Source organism: Tiliqua scincoides, chromosome 2 (genome assembly GCF_035046505.1).
Source record: "Tiliqua scincoides isolate rTilSci1 chromosome 2, rTilSci1.hap2, whole genome shotgun sequence".
NCBI lineage: Eukaryota > Metazoa > Chordata > Lepidosauria > Squamata > Scincidae > Tiliqua > Tiliqua scincoides.
This window is the reverse complement of record NC_089822.1, coordinates 96,836,646-96,853,648: the sequence shown is the minus strand read 5'-3', so window position 1 is coordinate 96,853,648 and position 17,003 is coordinate 96,836,646. Positions and strand designations below refer to the sequence as shown.

The 17,003-nt window shown below is 41.1% G+C and overlaps 1 protein-coding gene across 1 annotated transcript in view; it reads right to left on the bottom strand.

Annotated features, from left to right (window-relative positions):
- Nucleotides 1–920: 920 nt before the first annotated feature.
- Nucleotides 921–17,003, bottom strand: part of MELK (maternal embryonic leucine zipper kinase) — a 36,355-nt gene continuing 20,272 nt past the window's right edge. The window contains exons 10-18 of the mRNA XM_066616171.1: nt 15,818–15,916; nt 13,711–13,797; nt 9,650–9,781; nt 8,378–8,509; nt 6,585–6,792; nt 5,118–5,214; nt 4,483–4,651; nt 2,606–2,709; nt 921–1,312 (exon numbers count right to left, since the gene is read on the bottom strand). Coding sequence (XP_066472268.1) covers nt 1,135–1,312; nt 2,606–2,709; nt 4,483–4,651; nt 5,118–5,214; nt 6,585–6,792; nt 8,378–8,509; nt 9,650–9,781; nt 13,711–13,797; nt 15,818–15,916 — 1,206 coding nt within the window. The 3' untranslated portion in view covers nt 921–1,134. The remainder of the gene's footprint in view (nt 1,313–2,605; nt 2,710–4,482; nt 4,652–5,117; nt 5,215–6,584; nt 6,793–8,377; nt 8,510–9,649; nt 9,782–13,710; nt 13,798–15,817; nt 15,917–17,003) is intronic.

Here is a 17,003-nt window from a genome sequence, read left to right as displayed (position 1 = left end):
ATCCAGAATGCAATGTGATAACTGATGTTGGCAAGCATAGCTGACTTGAGCTGTGCTTCCTGGCATAGTTTATAAGCATTTGAAATACTGTCCATAGTGCATACAGGGACTGAATGAAGAAATAATTCAGGAGTACTAAACAAAAGCAGTTCTTAGAAGCTAGGGAGCTATGGGTAACTTATCTCCTGGCAGAAGTGAGATTCAAATCAGGGACGTTCTAATTTGCTCATTTAGAACAGCAACTTGTAGGGTGATGTTTTTGACTATGCAATTATATGAAAGGGTTAAGGTTTGTCTAAAGAACTGTACAAATATTTAATGTAGTCAAGCTAATGATGAGCTCATACTTACTGAGACAGACAGTCTCTTGGCAAGCCACAGTTGATAGTTGGAACCTTCACAAAGCAAAGTGTTCATCTAAAGTAGCTCTATAGATCCTAACTTTCCTCCCCCCAACTTGCAGTCTTGACACCATACTGAAAAACACACCACAGAACTAGGCCAACAATAGATTGCTTGTTGTTTTGAGTAGCTGTTCAGTAAAAGTTACCTGAAGTGAAATGTATGGGAAATGAGAACACTGGCCCAGTAGGCTCACACTGGACTACCTCTGGCACTGGGCGTGCAGTAAGGGCTTGCAAATGTGCCTTGTGGCACGTTTGCGGCAATAAGCTGGCATGCACAGGTTTGGATTGGGCCCTTAGTCCTGTTTAACTTTGGAACACAGTCATGACTGAACCATCTCAGTAAATTCTACTTCAGATACACACTGATTTTTCTATCAGTTTATGGCAAGAACCAAATAATTTAAACACATTAAAATCAGAACACTTTACCCCTCTTCTTCAACTCCAAATTAAAGCAGCATGCCATTCACAATTTTTATTTCTAGGAAGTTACAATTGCTAAAAGAAGTCACAATTCAATGTTCGCATCCACACAGGGGGCACAAATTACATGAATATATAAAAGGAACATGATTTAAAAGACAGGGACAGTCAGTGACATGGTATGTCATGTTTATTCTCAAAGGAGTTCCTATTTAAAAACAAAAAATAAGTTTGTCCTTAGGACAAGTTATGTCAACACTGAAAATTTAAAAAACCAGCCCCTATTGTTGATCTGAACCAAGAGCTATAACTTGCAGCTTGATAGGATGTCTTCCACTAGTCTTTTGTAGACCCAAGCATCACCCTTCAGCCGCTGCCTCCTGATGCCTATTCCTTCAGGTTTGCTAAGCTGGCAAACCTCCAGTTCAAACTGCATTGTCACTTTGCCAAAGTCCGACTGTTTCTGACACTTCAGTTTATAGCTGTGCAAGACAAAAGTAAAAGGACACTAGTTCAGGTACTCACACCTCTGATGGTGCAAGGGAGGCAATTTACAGCAATCAGAGGGTAAAGAGCCTGCTTCCATGCAAGTGCGACAGCAAGAGCCAACAGATATGAGCAGAAATGAGAGGAAATGCTTTCCTTGAGCTGCACCATTCTAGGCTGTGGGTGAATGGTAGAGACCACGGGAAGCTTTTTCACTTGATCCTGCTACTTGTATAACCTTGCCTTAATATTCAGTATTAGGCACCTCATGAAATAACCTGGTGTGGAAGACAAAATACGCATGTATGCTGATCTTTTCGTAATATACACGAGATGGCAAGTTTTTTTGAGCAATCAATCTATTCCAGTGTTTCTCAGCATTTGCTCCCAGCCATACCATTTTGCATGGTTCACCAATTGGAAGAACCACCAGAAGTATTAACAGGTTATTAACAGGATTTATATACTGCTTTTCAACAGAAAATTCACAAAGTGAAAGAGAAAATCGACTAATCGCTCCCTGTCTGAAAAGGGCTCACAATCTGAAAAGATGCAAAAGAACACCAGCAGACAGCCACTAGAGAAGACACTGCTGGAGTGAGGAGGGCCAGTGTGAGACTAGATGCAATAAACACCAGTAAGAGGCTCACGGTGGACAGGAGGGCTTTTTTGAGCACAGAAAAAACACACTTTGGAGCCTGCCTAACGCTGTGTTGTGCCACTGATCTCACTGCTGGGAGACAGGTGTTCACCAAACACCACATCAAGTGCCACCAGTGGCACCTGTACCACTGGTTGAGAAACACTGATCTACTCAAAGTCTTTGCTTGTTGAAGAGAGCTCACAGCTGAGCAACATACAAGAGACAATAGGTTCGATCCCCAACAACATTAACAGGATCTCTGGTGAGAGGATGAAGAAAGATCTCAGACCCCACTGGGCAAGATGAACCTAATGTCAATTTAAAGCAGCTTCATAACTGGCAGATGCCTGAGAATGTTGTATTAGCTCTGGAGCACTCTCATCATCTCACAGCTATGCAAACAAGATCAGCAGCTTGTTTCACTTCCTCCTAAGAAAGCCAACAAAGGCCATGAAGACACCATGAGAACATTATTGGAAGTTACTGCTTTTATGTCACATGGGCAAGGAGTGCAGGATTTGAAACTGCATGTTTGTGTTTCTGGGGTCATTCTTATTACTAAGAAAGCAATACAAAACAAGTTAAGCAGCTTTTAGAGAGCCAAGGAAAGAGTAACTATCAAGAACTGAGGAAAATGTCTACTTACCCTTTCTGTACATATTCAACTTGCTTTGTGGGGAGGACAGCAATTATTTCCTTCAGCAGTTCATCAGGATTCAGCAAGTTAGTTGTGGTCACATTGTAATGAGCCTAGAAAAAAAAAGAACTGTTTTAACAAACATAGTCTTTCACAGCCACCTGACTAAAGTTAAGCTACGATATTTGGGACATCTGCCTTCTACAGCCACAACAAATAAAGCTCCAGGCAGGAACTGCCCCACTTCCTTTCCAGTATTAGGACTGTGATGGATGATGTCAGTATCCCAATATCTCCAGTGCATGGCTCAAAATGACAGGACAAGATGAGACCTTCAACATCCTATTGAATCATTAGTTTAAACACTGATGTCAGAATGAAATTTGCTATGTGTTTAGGACCACGGTTCTCCCTCCCAGTTCATTGCCTGTAGATTTTTCTGGGGTGGGGATGCAAAATATATTGTAATGAGATCTCAAGAGCAATATTGTCTACTAGCAACTGCCATGTCGTGTGCTGAAGTATCAGTTTTCATTCTTACAAGCCACTAAGCATGCTGGAAATCAAGCCAAGTAGAGTTTGGCTCAGTATTTCTTAAGAATAGCTTTGTTTAAAGATCAAGGTTTCAGGCCAAATGTAGGCATAAAAGCCAAAAGCATTTGTCTGGTGTTCCTATCACCTGTAAGGTAGCCCTTTCCAGAGAACAGATTCAACACTGTACTGTGCTTAAAGCAAAAGATTTATATGTACCACACTGCGCCAACTGGTAGCCATATTCCGTCAATATGCCCCTTGCATTTTGCTTCAAAGACACAAAATGCTTAAATGTGAGCCATAAAATCCCCTGAAAGCAGCAGAGATCTGGCACCTTCTTGTCTACTACTAGTTAAATCTGACAAGGGTCCATGCATCAGATTTATGTGATGGTGATCAGACTGGCAACATTGCAAGAGCCATGTGATAAAATGAGGGTGATCAGCTGTAGCTGAATCTCTGCTGCTGAATCCAAAAGAGTTGCTGAAGCTGACTGCAATTTGGAGTTAAGTCTGCAAGTAACCTTCCAAATTTTGCCTTTCTGCAATGAAAGTAGTAAAAAAAAAACTTACTGGACTGTAAATTTAAGTGTTACCACCAAACATTCCCCCTGTGTGTGCAAGGCTACAATTGAAAGCTTTGTTTTGGAAGATAAGGTAAAATCAGTCTGGCATGTTATATACAGAGCACATTTAAACATTTCAGCTGTTACTGAAAACTTGTTCATTGCCAAGTCTGGCACCACCAGCTCCAAAAGGATATTCAGTTAGCTGTTCTAAGATGAGAAAACACTTTCTATAATAGGTACCACAGTTGTGTCCCAGGATTTGCAGTCCTGAAATCACATCAATTGCAATTTAAAGCAGCTTGCTCCTTTTAATTCTCCAAAAGACAGCATCTTTATAATAGATGCTTATGAAGTGCAAGCAGGTGGGATGGTAGATATGTCCAGCCACCTGACAGCTGTAGATCTCAGTGTTTACCTTAAAAATGAGATATGATGCTGTCTACAACCTATTAGCACAGACCAATAGTACTTAGAGCTGTAACTGTGAAATATGGTAACATGGGGCAGGATACAATGAGTGGTTTACACAAGGGATTGTGTCAGTCTAGTAGAATTTGGGACTATAATCAGCTGATCTGTAAGGTATTACTTTAAAAAGATAAAAAGGGGTCATACTTGCATTTGAGAAAAAGCCTCATTTGCTTCACATAGCTTATTTCACCGTTCTCGTGATCCCAGCCACAGACTTTACAGCCAAGACATTCAAATCCACCTCCCAAATTTTGTTACCAAACTTTATCAAGTCCCATCAGAAGAGAAATTCCAGAAGCCTTGGCAAACCTACCCTTAGTTTCCTGGGGCCTTCTTTTGTTGATCCTTTTCTTTTACTTGGAGTTAGCATTGTGATCACTTTATCTAAGCCTCTTTCAAGGCTCCCAAACATTTTGGCTCCTTTTCTCTTTTGACCAACTTCCAAATGAGCCTGATTCAGATCCACTTCCACCGAGCGACATCTGTTGCAGTAAGAGATAGAAAGGACGTGACTATTTTCAATGGCTGGAAGCTGCTAGTTTTAAGATATAGAGATATATCAGAGAAAGGGTTTTCATCCTTTTTGGAGGGAGGGAAGGAGAAAACCAAAAAGAAACTAACAACAAAGACACGATTAAAAGGACCTGCTGCACAAAACTGTAATTTGGGATTTCAAAGAGAATTGTATACATGCTCCAATTCTCTGGGGGCACGAGTGAATTTTAATTATGGAAAATAGGAATGTATCCAAGATTACTGAAGTGTGTAATGTTAAGATTTTTTTTCCCCCTCAGCCTTTTAATATTTGTTAGGAAGTGTAAGAAAGGATTTAAATGCCTTTTAAAAGAGCAAACAAAGATGCTGCTGGAAAAGGCTTTTCCTCATCAATACAAGGATTAAGATTGTACAATAGACTATCCGAATATGCTCAAGGAACTGGACATTTACCTTCTCTCAGGGCTAATGACTGCTGCTGCCAATTCCTTTGCATTTCCTGGAGTTGGTGACTTTTTAACCGGGGTCTCTTTGGTAGCTTGACACCTCTCTGCAAGACTCTCTCTTGTTTCTGCAAACATCACCCATATTGAGTAAACAGATTTAGAAAGAGTTCATAGTCATCAGCACCCCCTCCTCCAAAGCTGAATCATTTATTGCTTATCAGTTTAGAAGCAAAATCAGGGTCACCCAAAAATAAAGCAGCCGTTCTTACATATTCTGGGACTTTCCAGATATGCAGACCTATTAGAAGAAAGTGAAAGCCTGCAAAACAGTCTATCAAGAACCTATCTGAAGTGGCTTCCAAGGCATATGAAGTGTTCAGAGAAGGGGAAACAGCAGGATGGAAGGTGGCCTACTTGGGCATGTAGTATCTACAAGGTGAGCATCAAGAAATGCATCAGATGAGGTTAAATAAAATCTCCTCCCTGCACTATACAGAGAGATTAAAAAACACAAATGGGACATCTACCCGAACACTCTAGAATCCCCCACCCCAAAATAAAATGCTTAGGACCAGAGCAAACAGATTGCCCTGAACTCTTTAGCACAGTGCAGGTGTGGTGGGAGAAGAGAGAAACTTTCAACTAAAGGTGCTCTCCCTTCACTCACACACACACACACACACACACACACACACACACACACACACACACACACACACACACAATTTCCTCCAGCCCATTCACAGGCAACAGAAGTGTGGGTTGGTGGCATTCAGCAATTTGGGGTGGCTGAGCACAAAAATGTAGTAAGCCTTCCCCTAAAACTTTGATGTGTTGAGTTTCCATATCCCAAAACAACCACTCAAATTTAATGTCCTCAGGAATGTTCTGCTCTGCTCTCGTTTCAACAGAGTTTAAAAAAGAGCGACACATCTGTTTGGAACTGAAATGAAGTTGTCACAGATAAGGTCACAGTCTCTGCATACTCGAGGACCTACACACGTGGAGACGTTTACTTGTTTGTAAGTTACAGCTATAAAACCAGGCATGCTCCATGGCTTCCTGGAGCCAAAGAATATCAAGTGTGCCCATTGGGAAATGATTAAAATAAGAAGGGGGATAAGGAAACATGGGACTTTGCTGAAAGCAGCATTCCCATGCCAAGTTTCTCCTACTTTCCATATACTATGCAAAATCACCCACTCGTGTCTTCACATAATCATGTTGGGAACTTCACAACTCCATATCGCTAAGACAGGAATCATCCCGGTGCAACTTGAGTGATCCTATATATCATGGGGTAGCGGGAACAGAAAAGGGGGTGCTGTTTTCAGTGGCAACTGCACGTACAAGTGCTAGAGTGGAGTTCTGTCCCAAGCCACTCAAATGTCCATCAATACTGGCTTGACATATTTCATGTTTGAGCTCAACCTCCATTTCCAACAGTAACTCCTTTCCATTTTATGGGCCATACCTTCAGGAGGAAGTGCACGATTTGGTGTAGTCAACACTCTCTTCTCATCCTTGAACTGAGTTGGTGTCTTGGGAGCAGAAACCACATAGGGATCAGACTTTGCTATAACTGGTGTATCAGAGTTTTCCTTGTTTGCCTGTTTCTTTGCTGCTACTCTTCTAGGCACAGGTGGAAGAGGTGGTGTGAACTCTCCATTGCTCAGAAACATCTGAAGTTTTGAAGGAAGGTATTTTGATTAAAGGCACACTTTTCTTTATCCTAGTCAACTCAGAGCTGAAAAATCAGTATATTGTTCACCAGGTCACAATTCAAGTCAGTCCAAGCACCAGCAGCCTACTACTACATTCACTGGATAAGGCATAGCTGATTGAAGCAGGATTAACTATATTCACATCAAGCAATACAAGTTTCTCCTTTCTTATCAATTCATTACTCCTTATATACCTTCCCTTTCTACTCATATTGCAATAAGAGGCAAAGCACTACATTGACCTTCTAAATCCTGCCTGATCTTTTTGACCAATGCTCATGGAACTGGTGATGATTATTCAGATCACCCATCACCATCTGCATTCCTATCATGAACTATCATATTATCCATAAACATTCTACAACTTCCAGTTACATCACTAACTTTCCACAGTAACTAACTTTCTCCAAGCAATGCTTAATCCTACCTTCATACATTATACTTTTGGAACCTTCATACATTATACTTTTATCCCATTCTTATTCCAGAAAGCTCACAACAGCTTGCAGCCAGGCAAGCACTGGTTGTCAAAGGACATCCATGTGCAATTTAAAAGGTGCTACTTATGACCTTTAAAGCCCTAAAGAGCTTGGGACCAAGGTACCTGCAGGATCACCTTCTTCCATACAAGTCTGAACATCACATAAGGGAAGGGAATGTTCTTTTGTAGGTCCTTCTGCTGTCTTAGGTGTACTGTACAGACAAATGAACGTGCCTTCTCAAGATTGGCCCCCTTCCTATGAAATTCTCATACATGTGAGGAAAAACTCCCCCCTCCTCAATTTTTCCAGAAGAGTCTAAAGCAGGGACCCCCTAGGTGGGTCACAGGCCAATTTCAGGTGGGTCCCCATTTATTTCAATATTTTATTTTTAATATATTAGACTTGATGCTACCATGGTACGTGACTGTATTTGGGGAAATGTTACAGACCTGTACTTTTAACAATGATAGTAAATGGGACTTACTCCTGGGTAAGTAGGATTGCAGCCTAGGATTGTTAAAAAATTTCCCTGCTTAATGATGTCACTTCCAGTCATGACATCATTTCTGGTGAGTCCTGATAAATTCTTATTCTAAAAAGTGGGTCCCTGTGCTAAATGTATGAGAATCCTAAGGGTTGTTTCTCTACAGATCTTCCCCAATCCACCTCGATTTGGTTTCTCTCTTGCTGTCTAGTTCTTTTCCATTGTAATGTTTTTTACGTATTTTGTAGGTTTTTAATTTTTGTTTTATGCCACCTTGGATCTAGTGTGAAAAGCAGGAGACAAACCTTTTAAATAAGATTCAGCACACCCGCTTACAATGCTAGATTATCAGATACTCCCAGAACAAGACACTGAATCTCAAGGTACTTACTATCAAGCTATCCCATCCATCTTCAAGACTATTTTACTGGAAGTGTGAATGTTAATACCAGTTTGCCTTCAAAAATTCAGTTGAAATCATAACTTTTAAACTTCTGTCCTTTAAACAAGATACACACTCACCATTGTGCATAGCCGAGATCTACTAACATATTAAAATGAAAAAGTTAATAGCTACAGATACCTGTTTTGTTTGGGGTGTATTGAACAATGCAGGCTGGGTTTCTTCATAAGAGTGCAGAAATTTCATGGATCCGAACCCGCATGACATTTCATCAGAATCTTCTTCATAAGACAGGGCCTTTTTGAACTGTTCAAATGAACATGTTTTTGATGGAGTAATTAGATGAATGCACTCAGAACTTTCAAGGTTCATTACAGAGATTGCTGGAGAATTGTGTGAGTGATGCAGCCTGCTCAATACTCCAATTGAGTTAGTAAGGTTTCAGAAAGGCCTACATATTATGATGGTGGAAGAGCGGTTCAGCATTTATTTGTTTAACACATTGTCTGTGCATAGCTGCTGTGAACAAAATTAATCCTGGACTACTATTGAACTCTTGATGCTTTTCACAAAGTTATTGCATTATTTATAAAATATAACAAGAGTTTTCCAGGTGCTGCTCATACATTAGAAAAATACAGGCCCTGCCTTCAGGCTTGCAATCTAATAGACATGATACAAAAGGAAAACAAGCCAAATCTGATACACAGAGATACATCACGGCCATGGCCAAAGTGAACCCAAGTGGCTATTGGTCCTAGATGATTAGTGGGCATTGGTGCTCCACCTCTCCCTTTGCTGAAGCCTAAGGTTCGCACACATTAAATCAGTAGATGTGGAATAGACAAGCACCCTTAGGTGAACTAGACCCTTCATCAGTGGCCATCTAGATATCAACAGCAATTCATTTAAAAATCCCATTTTCCTTTATGCATCTAATTTATTTAGAAAAATATGTACAGTATGCCTAAAAAATTAGAGCACCCAACTCTATTGGGTTATTACAATGTCAGACTCACAAACAAGCATTGGGCAATCGTACGTACTTCAAGGAGGGGCACTGCCCCATGTCTTTGGAGAACTCATCAAGTGGCAATAACACCTTGGTAATTTCATTACCCCCACACTCTAATTTTTCCTTTGAAGCTGTCAGAGCTGCTTACCTGGGGCTCCTAGGCAACTGGGGATTACCCACACTGAATTTTGCTTAGCATTAACAGTATAACAGTATCATGTGCTTTCAGGCCTGAGCTTAAATACTGTACTTCAGTTAAAGCTTCACCACACTGCTACTAAACTAGAACACACACCAAATGTGTAACTGCTTTTGCTTCCAAGTAGCATTTAGTGCTGTGGTTGATTAAAGGCACATCGGGCTTCAGAATGTCCTCAACACAAGGAGCTGCTTTTCGAGTGCCTTCTAAATGGTACAAAGATATAACTCACCTTCTGAACTCTGGGTTGAGCTCCGCTAGCACATTCAGCTGTCACAGCAGGAACCCTCAGACGAACAGGTTTACCATGTGCCTTCTTCAATTGAAGCAGGAGGTATGTGGCAGACATTTGATCATATTTCCACTAAGAATATAAAATTGATTACTTTTAAAACTCATCCTCTGTGGGAGAATCACCCTAGCAAGTCCCACCTAAAGACAGCCCAATTTTAGCCCACCTTTCCTCAGTTCAAAGAGCCTGGGAACCAGGCTGCATGTTTAAAGTACCGCAAAATTTTTACTGGATGTCTAAATTACTCTGAGAGTCCAGTGCTTATTATAAAAAATTAATGCCTTTCTGAATACAGTTCAAGGCTTTTGCATTAAGCATAAACAGCCAATGGTACAATCCACTGAAAATCACCACCCATTTTCAAGGCATCTCTGGGATTCCAGAGGGGAAATTATTAGGCTATACCATGCATTTTAGCAGAGGAGGATGGGGTGGGGAGATAATTATGTGTTAAGGAAGGGTTCTGGTAAGTTTCCAGAGATCACCACATAAGAAGGGGGCATTTTAGTGCCGCATCCCTTTATGCACAGGAAGTGGGAGATGTTGCAACAGGTAATTGGATAGGAAACAACTAGATAGATTTCCATATGTAGCATTCCTCTGCCAAGAGAAGAAAGAAAAAGAATCAAGCTAGTGCTTGCTTCTTCCCTGGAAGTTAAATTTCAAACTCCTCCATCTCTCTGCACTTGTGGGTAGGGAACTTTCAGAGTGCTGGAGGTAGTAAACATAATGCATAATCTAGCTCTAATACAAAAGTGTTTTATTATTTCACAGACCCTCAGTTGAGTTATGAGAGGATGACCTTATATGACTGATCTTTTTCTGTCTTTCAACAACTTTGGCCCCTCTGGCCATCACACAGACATGTATACATTTGCCCATCTGAATAAGTTTGGCAATTTAGACTCAATACTTCATTAATTCTGTGTGTCCCCCCTAATCATGGTCACAGTTTTCTGTGAAATTCACCTTCTGCTTCAGGCCTCTACTGCATTAATTTTATAATTGTAAAACAGTCTGTACTTTCAGGTCAATGTGCCATGCAATATGCAAATTCTTACCATGAAATAAGCAGTTGATTGCCATGAAGATACTGCACGAGCAGTGAAAATTTAGGTTTGCAAGTCTTCTGAAGATGTATGAAATGTGATGAATTCTATGTACCACATGTATTGAACTGCTGACTTGTAGGAAGTCAATTGCTTAAGTCAGCTTTCAAACTGTGTTCTGGGTAATGCTTTGGTTCTTCAATGAGATCAATAATGATGACAAGCTTCCCTGAAGATGACAGCTTTGCCACAACTGCCATTTGTCTCCAGCAATTTAGATGCAAAAGATGCACTAAGGTATACTCCCAAGTTCACACAAGGCAATATGAAAGCTTAACAGCTCTCACCACTTACAATATCCTCAGGTAGGCAATATCCCCCTGTTGCAGATACCTCTATTCCAGATATCCCAACAGACAGGTATTCCAGGGCAGATTTGGAAAGTATTTCTTCAAGGTAGAGAGTTCATCCCCCTTCAGACAGCTAAGTCTGTGTTCTAAGTGTTCTGTGGACATACAGTGTTAGATCAAAGAGAATGTGTTTGCTTAGACCATGCATTTAATACATTGTACCAAAACATATGTATTTAATACATTGTACCAAATGTACTGGACCTATACTTTCAGTGATCAACACACTCATACATATGCATAAAAAAATCTTAAGGTACATGCTTCATTACAAAGGCAAAAAGTCACTTTTTTCTATTATGTCTATTACTGTTGACTTGCAGAAATTCACTTTGGGGACCAATGTGACAACATCTGTTTGATGCCTGTATCTTACCCTATACTATGAACATAAGAACAGCCCCACTGGATCAGGCCATAGGCCCATCTAGTCCAGCTTCCTGTATCTCAAAGTGGCCCACCAAATGCCCCAGGGAGCACACCAGATAAGAGACCTCATCCTGGTGCCCTCCCTTGCATCTGGCATTCTGACATAACCCATTTCTAAAATCAGGAGGTTGCGCATACACATCATGGCTTGTACCCCGTAATGGATTTTTCCTCCAGAAACTTGTCCAATCCCCTTTTAAAGGCGTCTAGGCTAGACGCCATCACGACATCCTGTGGCAAGGAGTTCCACAGACCGACCACACACTGAGTAATGAAATATTTTCTTTTGTCTGTCCTAACTCTCCCAACACTAAATTTTAGTGGATGTCCCCTGGTTCTGGTGTTATGTGAGAGTGTAAAGAGCATCTCCCTATCCACTCTGTCCATCCCCTGCATAATTTTGTATGTCTCAATCATGTCCCCCCTCAGGTGTCTCTTTTCTAGGCTGAAGAGGCCCAAATGCCATCCTTTCCTATTTTAGGTTAAGCACTATGTAATCCAGGAGCCCCAGCACAATTACAACTTTACAAGTTTTTTCAGAGGAGTGGTTCTCAAACTTTTTAGCAACAGGGCCCACTTTTCAGAACAATAATCTGTTGGGACCCAATTGAAGTAATGTCATTAACCTGGAAGTGATGTCATGGCTGGACATGACATCAAGCAGGAAGATTATTAACACTGTATAAGACAAAAAATTAAGTAAATTATAAATTTATTTAAAGAACCCTCAAACTGATCTGTTTAGAAAAAAAATTCCCCAAACATCCCAAAGGCTGCAATCCTGTCCATACTTACGTGGGAGTAAGCTCCTTTGACTATCATTTTTAAAACCATATATGTAATAGCCTGTTCAAAGTACAGTTCTGTAACATTTCCCAAAATACAGTCACATACCATGTTAGCATCACGTCTAATATATTAAAAATAAAATACACATTGAAATAAATGGGAACCTACCTAAAATTGGCTCACGACCCACAGTTTGAGAAACATCGCTTTAGAGGAAATAATTTGTCATTAGGCATACTTTTCACTTTCCTGTTCAAGAGCCTAGCTGGTTACTTCCTTGAATATCAACAACTGAATTTTAAAATAGCCCTTCAACTAGTTCCTTTATGCAGAGATCCAATGGTTTAAAGCAGGGGTACCCAAACCCTGGCCCTGGGGCCACTTGCAGCGCTCAGGGACTCCCAATCAGGCCTGCAGGGAGCCCCCAACCTCCAATGAGCCTTTGGCCCTGCTGAGACTTGCTGGAGCCTGTGCTGGCCCAACACAACTGCTTTCAGTGTGAGGGCGATTGTTTGACCTCTTATGTGAACTGCAGGCTGAGGGCTTCCTCCACTGCTTGCTGTTTCACGTCTGTGATGCAGCAGTGGCAGTGAAGGAAAGGCCAGCCTTGCTTTGTGCAAGGCCTTCTATAGGCCTTGAGCTATTGCAAGACCTTCATTCATCCATACAAGTTTCATCTCTAATATAGTCATATATGTAAATTTATTCAAATTTGAAATGTAAATTAATTTTTTTCCCCTGCCTTCAGCACAGTGTCAGAGAGAAGATGTGGCCCTTTCACCAAAAAGTTTGGACACCCGTGGATTAAAGCAACCTTTCTGCCTTCATGAGCACTTTCCATATCAATTTGTTTGAAGAGAGATCTTGGCAGGGGATTCTAATCACTTTCTAGCATTTGCACCATTCATGAAGTAGTTCTCACTGTTACCCCATACAAAAAGACAATGCAGCTAGAAACGCATCCAGCACTTTCCTGTGGCTGCACATTGTTCTGAAAGATTAGTTGTGGTGGGCGAGGTTTGAAGAGGAACCTCAGGTAAGGTTTCAAGAAAACCAAAGTTACCCTGAACACAGTTCGAAAGCAGCTGGCTTAAGGGACAGGAAGCCAGTGCACAGGCAGCTCTAAAACTGGCATAGAACTATTCAGGAACAGAGTTTAATAGAGAGCTTAATTTGATAGAGGCACAGTGGCATGGGTATTTTAGGATTTAAACTAGAGCTAATAGAGGCGTTGGCTTTGTTTACGCATCCAGTACTCAGAACAGTATCTCTCAAAATTTGGCCCATACGGCTTACTCAAAGAATCATCAAGGTCAAATGTTACCTCTGAAATTATGTCTGCCATGCTTTCTCGGCTACATTTGTGGAAGACAGCAAGTTCTGTTATGCAGTCGTCATCAAGATGCCCAAGCTGAAAAACACAGTATTTTTTGCCCATACTTGTAATCTCCATTTCAATATATTTTATACTACCTTAAAAAAAGATTCTCACGGCAGCATATCACATGCACACACACCACCAACTTCCAAGATCTAAAATATAGCCGATATATAAACAGCAGTCCAAGCTCCCAGTGAAAACAGACAAATCAATCAAACCATGCCATACCTTGATCCCTCTTTCCATTGTGTACTTGGCATCTTTCTACACTGATCACTTTTCTTTTTAACTCTACCTACAATCCTGAATGAATTTCCTCAGAGAGAACGCACACTCTGCAAAAAGAATGATGGGCTTATGGCATTAAAGTAATATTTCAGCACAGCAGTTTTATGCATCTGAACTGAAGATATGCCAGAAGTGAAGGAACTAGCAACACAATAATATGACCCAGAGATGCAGCCACTTTGGACATCACCGCACATGCATCCTGGCAATAGCATGCACTGCATTAAGGACTCTACCATCTCTGTAGGTATGTTCCTCAATTTTAGCTATCTGCACAAACTCAGTAAAAGCACTGTAACATGCTAACAAAGAATTGGGCAGGGGGTGGAGAAGAAGGATCCTCTAGTCACTATCCTACATTTTGTACATATAATTGCCAGACAAACAGTTCCAAAGCCTTCCTGACATCTCCACGCAGTAAGGAGAGCACTGAGAAAGGTCGCCACATGAAAATGTTTTGCCCATTTCCAAACACGTTCTCCTCCCAATTTAAGTTTTTCTTTGACCAAATCCTCCCAACAAGTGATAGGTTCTACAGCATTATTGTTATTTCTCATAAATCACACTGCACAATGAAAACACAAGTTTCAAGGACTTTCCATCAGTGCTAGGAGATAGTGTCCTCACTTGCTTTTCACATCCAATGCCTAATTCTAGGTTGAGGAATTACCTATTACTCCTGAAATCATAAGCAAACTGTTCTGGACTAGGGCAGGGAGAAGAGAATGAAAAAGAAAAGGAACACACACACATGCAGAGTTTATGTTCATGTAGCCCAGCAAAAAGGGGTTCTAGAGTAGAGAAACAGTGACACTCCATGGACAGAGTAGGGCCTGAATAATTTCTCCTATACTCAAGCATGCCATATACTAGAATTCAAGTGGACCTGCTGCTGCTCACGTTGACACGGGCGCCTGGTGCATTTTTGCTAAAGTTTGCTCAAATAGCTTTGGAACAAATCTGCAAACTAACTTCCCACATTATGTACAGAGTTTTTTCAAAGCAACTCTCAAGTGCTCAGAAATGCACGAGCCCTTTGAAGAGCAAAATCTTCAGGAGGCTATTCGCATTAGATTTGCAAGACAAATCTAGTTGTGGAAATCACTAGATTTGGCTGGGATCCAATATTTTGTTTTGATGAAAACTCAGCATTAGAATGATCTCTCACTACAGATGAGAACTATATCACAGGATTTTATTTGGCAATTGTATGGTAAATGCAAGTGTTTGCGTTGCTCATGCATTCTTAGCAATTGCGTGACTCCATGAAGGTAGGCCAGTTCAGAATAAAAGAGGTACAGCTTTCCTTTCATTTTCAGGAAGGGTCCTCAGCAGATACAAACTGGCCACTGCAGATGCAGAAGCAAGAAAAAGGTTATCTAGGGTGCACTGAAAATATGTCATTAAAAATCCAAACATGTTTCCAGTACCCTTCTGTCAGAGACACTCAGTAAGAGAATGAAGAACAATGTGTTACTCAAAACATGTTGGGCTGAATAAGTTACATATTTTCAGTGCGCCTCAGAGGTTTCTCCTCATCTCTGCACTGGTGTCTTCCCGGCCATTGCAGAGATAGCACACAGTGATTAGCCTTGTGCACACAAGGCCCCCGCAGTACTTCATGTGTTTGAAAAGCATCTTCTAGGTTCTTAATTTGTTGCAATACCATTTTGGGAGGTACAGTTACTCATATTACCATCTTGGGCCTGCCTAGGTTCAGTTTAGATTTGTTGATCTAGTTCATATGAATTAGTTTACTCACAGGGTATTTACTTTGCCACTGGACAGCAAAAGAATAGCCTTGCACGACCCATGGGTGGTTTAAGAGATGTTTAACTGTAATCCGTTTCTTTGGGTCCACCTAGTGGGCAAGTAGAAAAAACACACTTCAAAAGTCAGCACAGGAATTGCTATTAACAATAAACACAGATGTGCCTCAACACAGCACTGCACTGTGTAGCAGAGTAGAACCTAAAAATAATTTTTCCAAGTCATTTCTCTAGGTTTGTCCTTTAAGGTCAGTGTGTCCTCCTGGATTACATAGTCATCCACAATTAGATCCTAGATCATTCTAAAAGGTCTATTTTTGAGTTGAGGTTGGGGGAGAATCTAATGCTCATGACATTAATGAATTCCTGATGAAAGACAAGCCAAGAAACAGCAAAAAAAAGTTCTATCACTGCCGTGGCCATCAGTGATCTGCCTCCCTGCAACTGGCAGAAGACAGACCTACAGCAGTCAAATATTATTTCCTACATGCTAATCAGCTCAAGTTCTCTTTACATAAGAATTGCAATAAAAGGAAAAGCAGCAGCTGTGCATTCTTGGTCTTTGTTGAAACTACATAAATTCAAATCCATGTCATCCATTATAGTTTTGCATTTTCAAAAGGAAATTAGACAGATTCATTGAAGACAGGCCTACCAATGCTATTGGCTACAATAGCTAAAGACAACCCCCATTGAGGAAGTGTGCTTCTGAACACCAGTTGCAAGGAGAAAATTATGGGTGGCTATAGCCTTTACATCCTGCTCATAAGGTTTGTAAAAGCAACTGGCTCAGGATGGCCATCTGGTAGAAAGGTCGCCAACCGGTGTTCCCCAAACTGTGAGCTGTGGCTCCCCAGGGAGCTGTGGAAAGGGAGCCGCGGAATCCTTGCAAAAAACCTGCTACCTTATACAATGTATAGGATTACAGCCATAATGGGAAGCCACAGCCAAAGGCCCAGTAGGTCAAGGGAGCCACCAGTCAAAAAGGTTTGGGAACCACAGCTCTAAGGGGTCTGCGCCACTGTGCAGACCTTTTCTGTGGCTGCATCTCTGGAATTTCAACCATGACATGTCATCACTGGACTTCTGGAAAGCCAAGCTCAAACTGCGCAAAGCTTAGTTTTGAGCTGCATGGCCTTGCAGGTTAGAGGGAAGACAACACCAACAGGACGGACCTTC